The sequence below is a fragment of the Archocentrus centrarchus genome, chromosome 24, assembly GCF_007364275.1.
Source record: "Archocentrus centrarchus isolate MPI-CPG fArcCen1 chromosome 24, fArcCen1, whole genome shotgun sequence".
Classification (NCBI taxonomy): domain Eukaryota; kingdom Metazoa; phylum Chordata; class Actinopteri; order Cichliformes; family Cichlidae; genus Archocentrus; species Archocentrus centrarchus.
The window spans coordinates 8,509,162-8,526,604 of record NC_044369.1 but is presented as its reverse complement, the minus strand read 5'-3'; the positions used below and the strand labels follow the sequence as shown (position 1 = coordinate 8,526,604).

At 41.1% G+C, this 17,443-nt stretch overlaps 1 protein-coding gene across 1 annotated transcript in view; it reads right to left on the bottom strand.

Annotated features, from left to right (window-relative positions):
- syne2a (spectrin repeat containing, nuclear envelope 2a) overlaps nucleotides 1-17,443 on the bottom strand; it is an 86,593-nt gene that overhangs the window by 16,594 nt on the left and 52,556 nt on the right. The window contains exons 75-94 of the mRNA XM_030721973.1: nucleotides 16,319-16,518; nucleotides 15,311-15,443; nucleotides 14,546-14,728; nucleotides 13,881-14,030; nucleotides 13,338-13,508; nucleotides 13,018-13,190; nucleotides 12,642-12,822; nucleotides 12,392-12,541; nucleotides 11,943-12,113; nucleotides 11,433-11,566; nucleotides 11,084-11,279; nucleotides 10,060-10,242; nucleotides 9,775-9,888; nucleotides 9,521-9,669; nucleotides 7,629-7,776; nucleotides 7,091-7,185; nucleotides 6,032-6,263; nucleotides 5,325-5,522; nucleotides 3,215-3,322; nucleotides 2,156-2,311 (exon numbers count right to left, since the gene is read on the bottom strand). Coding sequence (XP_030577833.1) covers nucleotides 2,156-2,311; nucleotides 3,215-3,322; nucleotides 5,325-5,522; nucleotides 6,032-6,263; nucleotides 7,091-7,185; nucleotides 7,629-7,776; nucleotides 9,521-9,669; nucleotides 9,775-9,888; nucleotides 10,060-10,242; nucleotides 11,084-11,279; nucleotides 11,433-11,566; nucleotides 11,943-12,113; nucleotides 12,392-12,541; nucleotides 12,642-12,822; nucleotides 13,018-13,190; nucleotides 13,338-13,508; nucleotides 13,881-14,030; nucleotides 14,546-14,728; nucleotides 15,311-15,443; nucleotides 16,319-16,518 — 3,225 coding nt within the window. The remainder of the gene's footprint in view (nucleotides 1-2,155; nucleotides 2,312-3,214; nucleotides 3,323-5,324; nucleotides 5,523-6,031; nucleotides 6,264-7,090; nucleotides 7,186-7,628; nucleotides 7,777-9,520; nucleotides 9,670-9,774; nucleotides 9,889-10,059; nucleotides 10,243-11,083; nucleotides 11,280-11,432; nucleotides 11,567-11,942; nucleotides 12,114-12,391; nucleotides 12,542-12,641; nucleotides 12,823-13,017; nucleotides 13,191-13,337; nucleotides 13,509-13,880; nucleotides 14,031-14,545; nucleotides 14,729-15,310; nucleotides 15,444-16,318; nucleotides 16,519-17,443) is intronic.

The window sequence follows — 17,443 nt, the reverse complement described above, 5'->3', positions numbered from 1 at the left end:
GTTTTCATTTAAAACTGCCTGCTGCAATTTCAAGATCTGGTGAATTAATTCACTCTGAAGTGATATAAACCTTCCATGCTGGCAGTTACAAACTGCTGCAGTGCAGAGTACAACGACTGATTCTCTAACTGAAACTGTGCAAGAACCTTGTTCTTGTTTTGATGCAATTAACAGGCAGATGATAAAGAGAATAATCATCTTCTATAATTTGTAAACTTGGTACTTTCTTTACTAAATTCTGTAGACTTAGAAGAAAAAATAAAATCAGTGGTGGCAAAGCCTTTTATGACGGTCAGTCCTAACCTTAACCCTAACCCTAACCCTAACCCTAACCCTAACCCAGCCTGAAACACAGTTAATTGTTTTGACTCCCCCTGGTATGCATTCAAGAAACAGTGTGACCCAAATATGGTGCACAACAATGCATTTGTGTAATTGAACGTGGTGTATAGGGGCATAAATCTGGGTGCATTACTGATGAAATTTGTAGGACACTTAATTACATGGTGTTAAAGATTAAAATACTGTAAAACTGACCAAATATGAAATGTTCTCATGCTACAGTTGAGTAGTGTTTAATCTCCATCAGAATCAGTAATCAATTAAATTGAGAAAAATCTCCAGGAGAGTCTTAATACTTGATGAAATTAACAAAGTCAATTTTCCTAATGACAGCTTAATACCATGGAAACACCTCATTACATAGTTGAGGGGGCTGATGATCTTTTTGAGGTTAAAGGGATTAGCATGCCCACGGGGCATGTTATATCAGCTATATTTTACCACTCAGTGGCACTTTTATTTAAATGAGCCCTGCTTTGGTTTTAATGAACTACCACTGCTTTGCTTTTTGGACTGGAGGAGAATTTAGGGTGCATTGTGAGCTACAGTCACCCCGAGGACTTAGTGCTTCCCTGGAACAATAGACCCAGTCCCTTGAATCCCCCTTACCCCAGCCGAGCCATCTGCTCATCAGACCCATTCCAGTGGCTTCCCCCACCTACCACCTGTTAACTATGCAGTGGAAACTGGAGTGGCTCAGATCCATGCCTCCCCCCCGGGCCACGTCAGAAATGAATACAGATTAAAAATGTTAGATGTGACCTATCAGCTTAAATTAGTCAGTGCTTTCTCAAATAGCCTGCTTAACTATTTCTCTCAACATTTTCACAATTTAACCAAAAAAGTTAAGACTAATGTCTAGACTTTGCTATATTAAACTGACAAAAATGATTCAGTACGCACAGCGTGCAGACTTAACTGTGGGTGACTGATCCTTCCTTGAAGAAATCAGATGGTTTTCAGGCAATTATATGACTCAGGTGTATTTTTAAAAAGTCAATAAAAAGTTGAGGTGAACAACTTCAGTGTGTGTACAGATACACACTGAGTACTACATACACAAAGCATTCCTGGCTGCTGTTGCTATAATCATGAAGCCCAGTAACTCCTGCCAAGACAGGAGCAGGTGGACTCTAACTGGGGGACCCTCCTAACATTAGCATAAACGATCCCATAACTGAGAAAAATGTCAGAACCGTGTGTTTCTCAAGAACAAGAGTGCATATGTGCTTAAGCCGAAAGACTTAACTGTAGGAATTTGAGTCTGTGTGTATACAGCGGAGCTACTTTCAGCAATAATGCAGCTACAGAATGAACCATCTGTTGTGTTAGCTTCATGTGATGAAGCTTGCTATGGTAGCCTGACATTATTAAAGCCTTTAATTTTAAAAGACTTATCTTTACTTTGCTGATACAAGCAGAACAAACTTTGCTGGATACATTTAGCAAGTTTAAAAACAACCTTTGACCTCCACTAAACTGCACAAGAAATGATAAGAAACAAGTTATTTTGACCTGCAGAGAGGCAAATTGTTCAAAGGAGACAAGCTCTAGTTTTCCCTCCATGAACCTGCACATGCTGGCTCTTTTCTCACACAAATGAGTGTCAGTGTGTGTGTGTGCGTGTGTGTGTGTGTGTCTATGTAGTGCAGGGCTTTGTGCTGCTGGTCACCACCAAGACACCGCTGGTAGCAACTTTTCCCTCCTTCTTGCCCAAACCTCTCTTCCTCTCTCTTACCTGTTCCATCTACAGTCCTGCACATACACATTCCCCTCTCTCTGTTCATGTATAAAGTCTTCTGTCAGTTCTCACCTTCATACACAGCTCTTCCCACTGACTGTGGAGTTGCACCAGCTGCTGCTCCAGCAGAGCCGAGTCACTGGCCGCGACATACTGGGACAGGTCCGTCTTCATGGTGGCCAATTCCCTCAAACGGGTATTCAAACGCTGCAGAGAGAGCTCAGTCTCCTGCATAACACACACATACATGCACACTTGAGAACCCAGTCAGACAGCCATGTACAAGTTATGTGTGCACACACTTCTCTCTTTTTCGCTCTGACCATCCAGATTAAAGGACTGTGGACGGGACAGGGGGAGGGTAGAAGGGGTACAAAGGGGGAGGGGAGTAAAAGCATGGGGATATTAAATGGGAAGGGGGTGGGGGGGTAAACTCAGAGGTTCTCTGGTGGGATGGGGGTAGCTACTGATGGAGTGGATGGGCTCAGAAACTGGCCAGTTTTCAGACCAGTTCAGACTCCTGCGAATGAGTTACTGGGATTTATATAACAGGTTACTGTCATTCCCAATAGCAAAACAGTTTCTGTTTTTCAGTGTTTCGTTTTATTAAATATATGATTACGATAAGTTACACAATATCCACTTTTGGCCATCTCAGTACCTGTTTTTCTGCAACATTTGGAACTGATTCTGAGACTTAATTTGCAGAAAATGAGGTCCGGCTCTGTTAATACAAAGAGTTTCCTAAGCATCCTGGTAGATGCTTGGCGAAAGCAGCTGAAATAATCAAAATTTTAAAATGCTGTTATCGTGCATGCAAATGTCCCTAAAGTCTGAAAGTAGAGTCCTTGATATAAAGCAGTTCTCATATTTTAATATTTAAGCATACATTTTAATTGCATTTTCACACATTACCGTCTAAGTAGGCTTGCAAAATCTTCTCTGAAAAATCATCAATCCCTCTCTTGGTGTGCTTATAAGAATATAATACATATAATTGTATTGCTCTGGTAGTTTAAGAGTTTAAAAGCTCTTTAACTGCTTTGGTGGAAATATCCTTTATAGCGCTCCACTTTTCATACACTCACAAACAAATGAAAATGCCACCTTTATAATAACGTAGTAAGTCACCTGGATAAGCGCGGAGTCGTCTGGTCTTTCAGACGTCTGTTGTTTCAGCTTCAACTTGTCCAGCTCAGAAACTATCCTGATGATTCCTTCCTGACACTGACACGACATCTAAACAAGCAGCATGACACAGAATGATCAGAGACCTCTGGAGTGTGTTTGAAAAAACAAAAAAACCAAATAAATCAAATAAAGCATGGACAGTTTTAACATGTTTAATTAGCTATAATAGTTTTGTCATGAAAAACTTTTTTGTTGATTTATCTGTTGTCTTTATGACGCCAACTGTGCTTCTCAAAAACAAATTTAATGGACCACATGAAAGGGAAAACTCACTGTCCTTATTTTTTCCAACAGTAACGCTTTCAGATGCTGTGAAATTTATTAAATCGTTCACAGCAAACGGTGAAAAGGCCACGAGTGAACTGGAGATGCTAAAATACTCAAGCACATTTAATAGCTTATCTGCACTTCAACAACAACAAAAAAAAATTGAATTGATACAAACCATAAGTGTATGATGTCTAAGTTAAGTCTCTCTGTCAGTTCTGCTTTGCATCTATCTGCGATCTGACCTTTAAAACGCTGCTCGGACGGATTTCCCTTTTTCCTGTTGAGCTTAAAGGGGTTAACACAACTTGGCCTGACCTCCCTCTGGTCACGAAACCCCTCAGATGTCATAATCAACACAGCTCATCGAGCACAATGGCCCTTCTAATATTCGGACAGTATGCACACTTGCCAGGACACAACGAGGAGATTTAAAGCATTAATTGTTGTTAATTTATATGTATTTTGAAAGGTATTACCTGGGATTAAAGATTCGGGTGGCGTTTTGTTAGATGGCAGGTCTGTCTAGCTCTTACAGTAAAGCACTGAAGGAATGAAAGGGGCAGACACTGGCAACCAGCTGTGTCTGGATGTGGATCATGGAGAGATTTGAGTCGCTCTTTGATCCCGCTTGGCAAGCGCTCAGTGCCAGGGCAACACACCAGCTTGTGTGTTTGCGCGCATGCGTGTGTGTGTGTAAGGGTGTGTGTGTGTGTAAGGGTGTGTATTTGGTTGGGATCAGGTCCTAGATATGGGTCATCCAAAGCAGCCACCTCCTATTCCTTTGTTAGTACATGCACTCGCTTTTTCTTGATTTTCATTCAAAAAGCTGCAGTTTTCTATATACTGAAACTGTATCAGGCAGTGATATAATTGTAGTTTTAAGGTAAAATCTGGATTCTGCAGCATTGTGTTTGTACATGTAGTGATATCAGCATTCAGAAACTGTTTTTAAATAGCTTATATATTTAAAATCTTCCCAAAATGTTTCCTTTGGCACTGGAGCCTCGATACGACAGTTAAGGTAATGCTGGTCCTATTTTAGAGACCTACAAAGTGTATGATCAGAGTGTGATGGCATAAGATATAACTTTGTTAACCAGGACACTGTGGTTTACATCCTGTTGGGAGGTTTGAGTTTTAGACTTTGATTTGCTTTTTTTCGCTTGATGGTTTATTTTGTTTTTCCTCTCTTCGACTTCTTTGCTGGTTAGGTTTAAGAGCAGGTTGTGCTTTGGGTTTGTGCGTACAAGAGCTTGGTGAGTGTCTTTGACAAAATGGCACTAAATGATCTCCGGGAAATGTTAATGGCTTTCAAACTGTGGGGTGGGCCATCCTGGTGGGGCATAAAGCATGGAGTGAAACTGAAGTGACTGAATATGATTTATGTAGGTAAAACCAATGGAAAGGAGTTTTCTGTGCTGCCACTCATTTCACCAAACTTCAACTTGGACTTCTTCATTGTTAGTGGTCGATAAAAACTGTAAGGTGAGGTGTGTGAGCTTTTTTTTTTTTTTTTTTTTTCTCTCTCAAAAAACCGACACGTAGTGAATCTGTGTCCTGCTGTTCCCTGATGGTAGTGAATTAGGCAAGTTACCTCAAATGGACTACTATGTTTTTTGGGGATTTTCAGCCTTGGGTTTATTGGGTCTTACTGAACTCTATAAAAATGTTTGACCATTTGTCAAAGAAGTTAGATTCGGATATGGATTTTGCTCAGATACACTTTTACATATTTGAAGATTCACCATAAAAATGCTAATAATAAACACAGGTGTGCTACCTTAACAGTGGTATGAACTAGGTCTCTTCTTTCCCTCAGCAGTGAGGTGGTTCGTTCCCAGGCCTCCTCTATGGCCTGAAGCTCTGACTGCAGTCGACTCTGACACTCTGAGTCTGTCATTGTTTCACACAAATGTCTCCCAGCCTCCAGTGTCTGGGTGTACACAGTGGAGTGCAGATCCAGGGACTCTGTAACACACTTTGGGGGGAAAAATGCGGGTACAGACAGTTTTTGTGGTGAGCATCTTGAGGTGATCACGGTTTTAAATTTGACACGTAAGATCAGTATTCCTCAGCTATGAGGTTAACTAAAAAGTTTCCCTGAAATCAAAAACCTTACATCAAAATAAATTTGACTAATCTCCCTCTTCTCATGCACCTCTGGGACTCTGGCTGGCATCTTAGATTGAAGTCCTTTTCTGTCCCCTTTCACTTATGTTGCCGTCTCTGATTGTAATTTTGGAGAAATGGGCAGAGTCTGGTGCATAGGGCTGGTCACCAGCAAAGACTGTAGTTTGGGCTAACAGCTTTTGCATGTACGCATCACCATTCTGGACATTTTTGCTGAATGTACTCCCTCAACTGTGTGTTGACAGTGTGACCATAGGAGGGGAAATTCCAGCACACAATCTTGGGAATACTGAAAACAAACAACAAGCACGCTCCTGGTAACACTCGTAAACAAGTCCAGCACATTTCTACACTGACCTGGTAATCATTCACGCAGTTCTGTAGCTGATCCAGCGTACAAAGAAAGCACCCAGTTGGGGGCAGTAACGAGTCGGCGTCCCTCACCAGCTTCCACAGACGTCTTAAGCCACAACTGTAGATTCTCCACTGGCGCAGCTGTTCCTTTGTTAACGTTCGGTTCTGACAAGCCAGACCCACAGAGCTGAACCAGCCATCATTCAAACAGACCACTTGCGCCATAAGCTCAGATCTGTGCAAATAAAGCAAAAAACATGACAGTTTATGTGTATCATTTGGTGAAAAACAGGCAACTAAAACTGAAACCACATAAACAAATAAAATGAAAATGAGGAAAAAAAAAAAAAAAAAATAAAGGATTATCAGTAAGGATGTTGCAGTTGGAAGTCAGCCTACGCACACAGAAACAAAATCATAACATTTTACAACTAATACAGCATAAGGACACAATTACAAACAACTCTGTCATTGCTGATTCATTATAAAATAAGCGGGATCTCAATGTCTTCCAGTTGTGTGCAGTGTGGGAAGAGAGGAATATTCCCTCTGGATTCCTTGAAAATTCTGAAAACATTCCCAGCTTTTCAAAAAATAATAATAATAAATTAAAAAAAATAGGTTTAAGGACAGCAAACTGCTCTCACACACATACGCACACATGCACACTGCATTTTGTTTGCTGTCTGTATTGAAGTAACAGAGTATGTGTGACTGTTAGAAAAGAAGAACGAAATGCAACCAATAAACCTCAAATCTAATAATTTTATTGGATGGCAGAGTCCATGAAGATGTTTAAGACCTCAAATTAACCACCTCTCATCAGTCAAACCATCACCCCCATTTCTCGTTGGCAATGGACTCATGCAGTTTTATTATTTTCCATATTATTTTTCCTTTCTCAAAATCCAAGCACAAATTTTTTTAAAAGAATATAAAGGTGTCATTTTGTTGCCAATGTGGTCCAAAACACTAGCAACCCCTAAGTGAAGTATTATATGCATAATAGTTACATCCAAAGTATTTACTTCGAAACCATTTCAAGACTTGTGCATCCCTCACCTTTTCTCTCCTGTTTCTTTTTCCATGGACGTGACTGCGTCACAGAGAAGACCCTGCAGAAGCTGATGTCCAACGGTAATGTCAGCCTGAAGCCTCTGTGGGAGTGAGCGTGCACGCATTCAATTTATGATTTACATTTAGAAAAAAGTGTAATAAAATTGTAACTACATTTCTTGCAGAGTAACAGTTCTCCATCAAAACAACATTAAAATTGCTGTTTAAAACAAATGGCACCGCAGTGGTGCAATGCTTCGTCACACTGTAATCTCAGCGATAAATTAAACTACTGGGCTAATGAGGTCGTTAGTTTGGCTTCCTCAAAAGTGAATTAACAAATTTGTAATGTAGTAACTCCTGGGTGGTATACAGATGTTAGATAATCTGTAGAGGTAAGTTTGTCAAATGTTTTTGTATGAAAACAGCCGCCAGCTTTGCTGATAAAGAGAGCTACTAGAGCTTCATAATACACTTCAGTTAACACATTCTTTTAAAGTGTGTTTATGACAAAAATCTCATAAATGTTTAAGTTGTATTCTACCTGATGGACAGCGAGCATCTCCTGAAGGCTTAAATAACTCTGATTCTTTCTGCACACTGATTCCTGCTGCAGTTTCTCCTTGATCTGTGTCAGTCTCCTACTCTTCTCCTGAAAGCTCAGAGAACGCTGGCACTCAGCCTGCAGCTCTCTGAAAAAGGCAATGCAACACATACAACATACAAAGTTTTCTTTTACTAAAGCTCAGAAAAAACAGTCAAAGTGCACCCGTTCTCTCCAGATTTGACAAATGAGCATATTGCTCTGCAGAATTTGTATACCCTCTTCATTTATAAAGTTTTATCTACAAAGGCATAGTAAAAAATAATCCCCCCCAAACACATCACAAACACCTCATAGCAACTGTTAAGCACAGATGTGGAGGGGTGATGATTTGGGCTTATTTTGAAGGACCTGGGCACCTTTCAGTCATTGAGTTGGCCATGAAATCCTCTGTATGGCTCAGTGGTAGAAACACTGGACCATGAATGTAGAAGAATCAGGCAGAGCAGGTTCAAGTCCCACTTTAGCCCGAACTTGAAAGATTTTCCATTAAGTTTCCCCCTCCTGTACTGCCTCTACACCCATGACTGCAGTCCAGCCCATATTAACAACCTCATCGTCAAATTTGCTGATGACACCACAGTGGTCGGACTCATCTCAAAGGGAGATGAGGCAGCTTACAGAGAGGAGGTCCTGAAGTTGACAGCCTGGTGTTCAGAGAACAACCTGGTACTGAACACCATGAAAACCAAAGAGATCATCATCGACTTCAGGAAGCACAGGACTGACCCAGCTCCCCTCTACATCAACGGTGAGCGTGTGGAGAGGGTCCACACCTTCAGGATTCTCGGTGTCCTCATCTCTGCTGATCTCTCTTGGTCAGATAACATCACAGCTGTTATCAAGAAGGCTCAGCAGCGACTTCACTTCCTGAGGGTCCTCAGGAAGAACATCTTGGACTCAAACCTGCTGCTGACCTTCTACCGCTCATCCATTGAGAGCCTGCTGACGTACTGTATCACAGTATGGTACGGCAGCTGCACTGAGGCAGACAGGGTCAGGCTTCAGAGGGCAGTCAAGACAGCACAAAGAATAGTTGGCTGCCCTCTCCCCTCCCTGATGGACATCTACACCTCCCGCTGCATCAGCAGAGCCAGGAACATCATCAAGGACAGCTCACACCCTGGCTTTGACCTGTTTGACCTGCTGCCCTCTGGCAGGTGCTACAGGTGCATCAAAGCCAGAACAAACAGACTCAAGAACAGTTTCTTTGCCAGAGCAATCACCACCCTGAACTCACACACTCACCCACCGTAACTGTGCAACACCCACATCTCTGTGCAATATTATATCATTCATACTGAACAATATCTATCACTCCTATATTGTGTAATATAAAGTGCAATATTCATCATCTTCATTATTATATGTATACACACATTTACTTTCTTACAATGTACAGATGCACCAATGTATGTATGTATGTATGTATATATTTTTATACATTCTATTTTTTGCATATTTTACACATTGTTTATTTTCTGTATATCTCTTGATCATATTGATTATACTAGATTATAATATTTTTATAATATTTTTATTTTCATTTTAGAGAGTTTGATTTTCTGTTACATGGCACTGAACAGGAGTGGCCCTCCAATCTCATTGTACATCCTGTATAATGACAATAAAGGCATTCTAATATTCTAAAGTATGCCAAAGTATTCTAGAGTCAAACAAACGTCCAAAAACACCAATGAACTGCAGCAACGCTGTAATGAAGAGTGGGCCAAAATGATGTGAGAGACTGATAAAGTCATACAGAAACCCGCTACTTCAATTTATTGCTGCATGTTACTATCTGTGCTTCCTCGTGAATTGAACTTCCTCACCTGTCTGATGTACGAGTCATGCTTTCGACCCACTCCCTGCTGAGCATGTGCAGTCTCTCTGTCTCCTGGTTGTTAAGGCTCACGCAGCCACTCATCTCTCTGAGGTCCAGCAGTGATGGAAGCGATTCGCTGAGCTCCTGGAGTACCTGCTACAAACCCAGGAAAGGTTTAAAAACTATTTTAGTTTAAGAGTCCATGTTAAAGACGTGTACAGGGAAACTCCTTTTTGGGAAGTGACAGCGAGTCTAACCAACCTGTACAGAGTCTGTGTCATGTATGCCAGCCTGTAGTTTATCCTGTAAGTTCTGTGTCTGCTTTTCAAGCGCCTCCAGTTGAGTATGAAATAGTTTAAGTTGCTCTAAATCCTCCTGCACACAGAAAGCAATGTAAGTGAGCATATATCAGTCTGGATTTAAGAGATTTAAACTCCTCTCCACTCAAAAGGGATTTTATAAACCCAATGTGAAGATAGTAAATTGTCATTTAGAGATAAGTTGACCCTGCTGTACAGGTAAAATATTTCACCCAAATGCCCTCACCTGGAGACTTTTCTTTTTCCCTGACACTGCCTTGTTCAGCAGCAGGATGCCACGCGAGAGCAGTCTGGTTTCTGATTGGATTAAATTTGCAGGTAGAGGTTCTAGCCATCCAATAAGAGGTTTGGATGATGCCAACACATCTCCCATACTGCTTTGCAGTTCTTTAGCCGCATCCTCCAACTTCTGGATAGAGAAACAAAAAACAAAACCACCAAATTCAGATGTTTTGAATTCCTATAGGTGTGTTTAGTGTATTTAATTTTAGCATGGTAGGTTCAGCACCTTTAACTGAATTTCAGCTTTCAACTTGCTTTCAGCCAATTTCTTTGAGGCATGTTTTATTAAAGAAAGCAAAGATTAGAACATCATAGCTGCTTTTTATTCTCTTCTTGTTTTATACTAATGCTTCTGACTCAAGCGGTCCAACAAAATACACTTTTCTATGTGTTTTGAAGTGGGTAAAAAAATATTAATAAAAGGGAAAAAGATATTTATAAAAAAAAGAACATTTCAAAACAACCCGTAATATAGTATCTGGACTATGCATGAAGAGAGGACATCAGGTGTATGAAAACAGAGCAGACCATCTCTTATGTTTATCCTTGTAAGCACATGCTGCCTGTTCAGTTCCCAGAATAGGGGGATCAGTTATTGAGAAAAAAAATTTAATTAAATTGTGAATGTAATGCATGGACTCTCTGAACCAATGCCAGCAGGTACAGGATGAGTCAAGGAGGGAATGCGATGACTAAAAATACTGAGTATGGCAGTTCTGAAAAATAAGATCTGCGAACTTGTTTGTTTGGTCAAGATAACCTATAATAATCCCAGAATTGGTTCCAACTCAACCTCTTAAAATGCATTCATACTTTAAGATATTTGATCTATTAAACTGCTGTCAAACCATATGACACAAATTCAACTTTTATTATGACATTTATCACATGGTGGGTTTACTGTTCGTAATTAGTGCTTCACACAAACACAGTATTACATAAAAGTCTGCTAACAGCCCCAAACTCACCTTTACTGAACAAACTAGGCCTTGAGTGTCCTGTCCAGGTGTAAGTGAAGAACTCGATAGCTCCTCCCACTCATGCAGCAGGTGTTCCAGCTGAGCAGAGCAGCTATCGGAGAGGCCGGTGTACTCCTGCCAGAGAGAAAGTGTCTCTCCAGTCTTTATGTTTTCATCCTTTATCTCCTGCACCATGTTCTTCCACCTGACAAGGCCAAAGTGTATGATTACTTTATAGTGCTAATGTGTACACATTAAGACCAAAGTTGTCTATTTCAGCTGACAATGTGTGCAACTGTAACATGTATTGGTGTCCATTTAAATATGGCTATGTGCACTGTAACTGCAGGGCACTGACCGTTTTCGTTCTCCTTCCACTTCGTCACGTAGTGCCTGTGCTGCTCCGTGATGGAGAGACCCTACGAGATTCTGACAGGATTTGTCCAAAGCTGCCCAAAGTGCTTCTCCTTTTCCAGCCTCCTCCTGAAGCTGCTGTGTGAAGAAAAACACATTTCTTTTATATTCCTTCATCCCCAAAACTAAGCTTAGGGGCTGGAAAGTACTGACTGCTTGACATCTGTGAGTGCCCACATCTTTTCTAAATCCATCACAAGTAGAATGACGGGCTTTTAACGGCATGCAGTTACAGCCGGTTGTTTTGGAGTACCAAAAGAATTTTTTTCTATCTTTTCTAAACTGTTGGTTTAACAATTGCAAATATTTCAGGCTTTTAGGAGTTGACACAGCAAACTACTTGTATTAATATGATAATTATCATAATAAAATACAACATATGATTCATTTTTCTTGTAGGTTTAAAGCCTTTATATGCACACAGTTGGATATAAAGGTCGCCAACACGGCTTACCTGGAGGAAGTCCATGTATCCCTCTGCCTGCTTGAGTGAGAAGAGAGGAGCTTGCTGATGCTGAAAGGCACAGTGCACCCTGGTGGTGTGCAGAGTAACATCCCTCAGATCTCTGTGGAAGCAGCTCCACTTTTCCACAACCTGTTGAAGAGCAGGTCTCAGAACTTCGATCTGGAAAGATCACCAGAGGAAAGACTGGATCATCTGGGGTGAATTTTTTCAGTGTTCTCTGAGGCATGGATTCTGCATTTGCAGGACCCCAGTGTGTGTGGAAGTGTTATCAAGCATGCAGCGATAACTTTACACCATTTCAGTCAAGGTGTTTCAGGCCACAATATTTCTCACCATCTGCTCAGAGCAGGATTCACAGCTTATAAAACTTGTGCTTTAATTTGCTTTAACCAGACACTGATTTATGAGTCTGATTATAGCAACAGATTGCCTTTTACCTGTTGACTAAGATCCCTGCAAGCATGACTGACACTCTCTGCCTCATTAGAAAAGGCACATGGATGTTCATCTTCCTTTTTCTCATGCACTCGTGTGGTTTTTAATTCCCGCAGAGCTGTAGCCACCTCCTTCACTCCACCCTGAAGAGCCTGAAGAAAAAAAAACACCAAAAAAACCCAGCAGCCTAAAATCAGATCAGAGTAGAGGAGAAGATACTCTACAAAAAGTCCTAATCTCTTGTTACTTTACCTCCCACTCCAGCAGAGCCTTTTGAGCCAGAGTTTGGCTGGTGGGCTGTTTCCACTGATTCAGCTGCTTTTTCTGCTGCTCTATCCAGACGTGAAGACACTGCAAACGCCTCTCCCTTTCTGCACAAGTGCTATGTATCTGCTCAGCGCCAGAAATCTGAGGAGGGAAAGTCAAACAGTGTCTTCGATGCATAAAAGTCATGAAAAGTTATGTTTTTATAGCCTTTTTTTTTTTTTTTTGGTGTTAAAAATATTTTTTCAATCTTGTTTCTGTAAAGCAAATTTATGACCCTCGGTGGGTTCCAGTACCAACATAAACTTGCCGATATCTGTGCTGATACTGCACTTTTTGTCTTCATTTTCACTTTTATCAATGCCCAACTTCAAAAATCTGTTTCAAAGGGTGGCTCAGTGGGTGAGCAGGTGAACATATACACCACATGGCTGTAGTGCAGGTGGTTCGGGTCCGTGTCCGACCTGTGGGCCTTTCCTGCGTGTCTTCCCCTATCTCTCTCTCCCCACTTTCCTGTCTCTCTTCACTGTACACTATCTAATATAAGCCAAAAAAAATTTAAAAAATCAGTTTTAAACCTCAGACAAGCTTTAATAAATAAATTATACATGGATAAAGACAGAGGTTGCAATTGTATCAGATTAGTGGTAATCTGCCTGTTTTATTAGTTGCGGAGATAGAGACCTGACTCTCCAGCTCCCTCTGGACGTGCAACCACTGCAGCCTGAAGGCGCCGAGTTTCTCTGCGAACATTGTGCGTTCAGAGCGGAGCGCCTGGACGTCCGCCATCTGAGGCCCAGGCTGACACAGGAAATCAAGGTGGAGTTGTCCACTTGTCACAGCTGCTTTGAATGCCTGAGAAGCAACATCAAATATGAACAAAACAATGCAAACATAGCCCCAAAGTATGCTAGATTTCTAGCAGAAAATCTGACTTAATGGAGGTGCCTCTGCTCTGCCACTTTGATCAGTACTGTTTTAGTGCTTTAAATCACAGTGTAGGATGTGATTCATAGATGGCACTGACCTAACAGCAGAAAAAGTAGAAGCCATAAAGAGGAGTGAACAGTGACATGCATACTTATAGGATAAAGCTGCTTCTTCACTGAATGTCAAGTAAATTGAAGGGTGGATGAATACCTAATTTCAATGTAAAAGCTGACACTGAAATATTCTTTCAGATAAAACCGTTTGAAAGAGATGCACAGAAAAGTGAAAGCAGAGTACCTGGAAATGCTGCAGGATTTTAGTGACCTGAGCTGCATTGCTGGCCTTGAGGGCTTTTTCCTTCTCCTGGTTCATGCAGCTCTGCATTTGTTTCAGCCAGTCCTCCAGGTCACACAGCAGCTCAGCCGATGGCTGTGCTGCCAGCAGACACTGAAAGGCAAAAGATAATAAAGAAAGCAGGGAGGTTAACTTTACACGACATCGATTTTGAACTTAAGTTCATTTTTTAAATTACTTCATATGATTTATTTAACAGGGTAGTTATATTTTTAAACAGCTGCTCCATTACAATCTGACCTTTGTGCACATCCACATTATTAAATCTTTTTATCTGCTCTGTGATTGCCAAATTTCGAGACATCAAAATGATTATAATGCCAAATATCTGGCTCTACTCTGTGGTGATAAATGGGAAGGAGAAAATGAATCGTGACCGTCTTCTAGATTCATAGTCCTCCCTATCGTCACTCACCCCAGAATGGATTTCAACCAGGTTTAAGCTTACACTCCCCTAACCGGAGAGGAGTTCTCAGTGCCCAATTATTTTTGAAAACCCACAGCACTTCAATAAATTTTGAAACTGAGTCACTATAGAAACCACTATCAAGAGACAATTCATCTAGTTAATCATCTAACAGTTACAGTATATTTAAAACTCCCTGCACCTGCTGCAGCTGGCCTTGTGTCTTTGACATGTCAGAGGTTAGCCGGTTCCAGCTGTTCTCCAGTTGGGTGAGCTGAGTTCTCGGTCCAGGGCAGTCAGCCTCCTTCAGCTGGAGGAGCTGAGCAGCATCCTTGGATACAGATGCCTTCAGCAGAGACATGCCTTCTAACTCCATGGAGAAGTCCTGGAGACATATTAGAGGTTAGCTAATATCAGAAGGCAGATTAATACTGTCCAACAGATGTGCTGAGTTAATTCTATTTAAACTGAAAATCATTGGTCAATGCCAGCAACCAGTTTAGGTCCATCTGTTCATCCATTACAATGTTTATATACAATGCTGAGCCTTCTTTGCTCATTGTGCCCATCATAGCTGAAATCAGTGACAAGTGTCCAATCAATAAATATTATGTCATTTTAGGAAGCAGATTTTCATCAATGCATTCATGAATAATGTTATAAAGATTATATCTGATCATCTTTGGGTGACAAATCCTGCTGACTATGTTCTTTGATTGTTCTTTGAACATCTTCAGCTTGTATCAACCAAACATAGCAGAGATTGTAGAATTCTGTAGCAAATGCATCCAACAAAGTGCTCGATAAAGACTTAAACCACATGAAGCACGAGGAAGTGATTCATTTGAATCCAAACTAGAATGAAAAGGATAGGTATTAGTGATTGATTGCAGAGAGTCTTTGATTGGACCGTTATTATGTATTTTTAGGTCAAAGGCTATTTGATGAGATCACGGAAGAATCTTACCAGCAGTTTGATGAGACTGCTTTTAACACACTCCTGATTCACGTCAGAAGTATCTGCCAGACCTGACAAAGTCTTCAGGTGATCGTTGGCACCAGCCAGCCATTCACTGACCGAGTCAAAATTGGTCTGGAATCTGTGGGGAGGATGAGAACAGCAGATCGCTCAACCAGTGGGGCAGAACATGACTGCACCTTCACACGGAGTGAGGTAAGGACTTGGGCTTGGGTCCAATAGTAATAAATAGGGCTTGTAGATGAGTGCTTTTTTCTTCTGATGTTAGGATTGTAGACTACGTTCAGCTAGCGTGTTGGAGTCTCTGAACGGCCCATTGTTGAACTGCCGCTGTAAAAATCCATGTAGGAATTCTTTCCTCATGTCTGTCTTTCATTTGTCACGTTTGTGGGGTCTGCACTTCACTTTTTACTGACTAAGATCCCAGGCAACATTTCTGGGCATAATTAAAAACCTAACAAGAGGAATCCACGACATGTTTGTGGTAAAACCACAAGTCATTCAGATATCCATCTTTTTTAGATTTTCACACACTGGGTGGGTTTCAGGATGCTCCTATACCGTAGGCTGCAAACATATTTGCTTAAATATTCCTCATAATTTTAAGTTAAAGTGCCGTTAATCATCTTGTTAAAAATTTCTACTACTCCAATCTCCATTACTCTACTGAAGGTAAAGAAAAAACTAGCAATGAATCATACCTCTGACTTAAAAAATACTACAGCCGGTAGTACTAATCCTATAACAATACAGCTGCAACGCAGCTGACAGACAGGTGGTTGTGAGACACTTACTCACATAGTAACACTGAAGGGTTGTGAAATAACATCTTGTTAGGGAGGTCTTTTTAATAGCAATTTTAAAAAGCTCAGGTTGGGGAGAAAGAGGATTTTTGGCACATATTTTAGCATCGAACAAAGGAACAAAATCAGAGAATAATTTAAACTCCTGAACTTTAACTGCTGGATCATAAAGATCTCGATGCGCCTGGATCACCTGACTCGGGCGTCCTGGATGTTTCTGCAGTGCTGAATCTCTTGCTCCGTAAGCCTGTAGGTGCTCTTCCAGCGCAGCTCCAGAGCGCCGCCTGCTTGATGGGCTGAGGCAGCAAACAGGGGCTCTGCCTGCAGGACCTTCCCCTGATCCAGGATCACTCCTAAAGCAGCTTTGCTGTCATCCAGCTGGACCAGCATTTTCTGAGTGACAAGGAGCCTAATCAGTGCTTTTGCTTAGAATGTCTGAAAAAGCAGTCTACACACTAATGCTCAGAGACACTTCAGACATATGTAAAATAGCACATGAAAGAGGCAGGGGACAGAAAACTGACAAGTAAAAAAGTTAAAGGGAAAAGAAAAATTCAGGAAACAAAAGATTATCCCTTTCTCAATGTCACTAATACCATCTCACTCTTCCATATGGTCGCAGCTCACAGTTTATTACCGGCCACAGTTAGCTTCTAATTTCCCATTTTTTCCCCCACCAGTATTCCCCCCCCAGTCCTTTCCTTTATTCTTCCAAATTGAAAGGAACACCTTGGCTCCTCACTCTGTCTCTCTCTCTCTCACACACACGCGCACACACACACACACGCGCACACACACACACACACACATTCATTATAATGTGACTATGTTGAAGAGAACAGCTCTCACAAATCACAAAGAAGCTCATTATTCTATTTATGTTTAGGTCATTTGGGGATGTTTTCATCGTGGAAATTTTGAGTCGTGACGAGCTGAAGCTATGTTCAAGTTTCGCACTTGGACACAAGTCCAAGTGAACTGGAGGCCAGCTCTTTGAGCAGGGCATTAATCATTAGTCTGTGGTGGTACATGTAGCACATCTTGAGCTATAAAAGCCTTAATAGATGAAAAGCAACCACCAAATGTGGACTTCTACTTTTAATTAATTCTGACTGTAACCTGGAAAACAAAAAAGTCTGTCTTCCTGCCTCACCTAACCATAAAAGCCAACAACTCAACATTAAGTTCAACTAAGTATCTTTATAGTTTATTAAGACGCTGTCTGGGAAATACAGTAGACTAGAGCCCAGGGGTCTTATTAGAGGAGGCACTTTCTTCTCTTTCTATCTTTATGGGGGAAAAGATTATAAAACTGAAA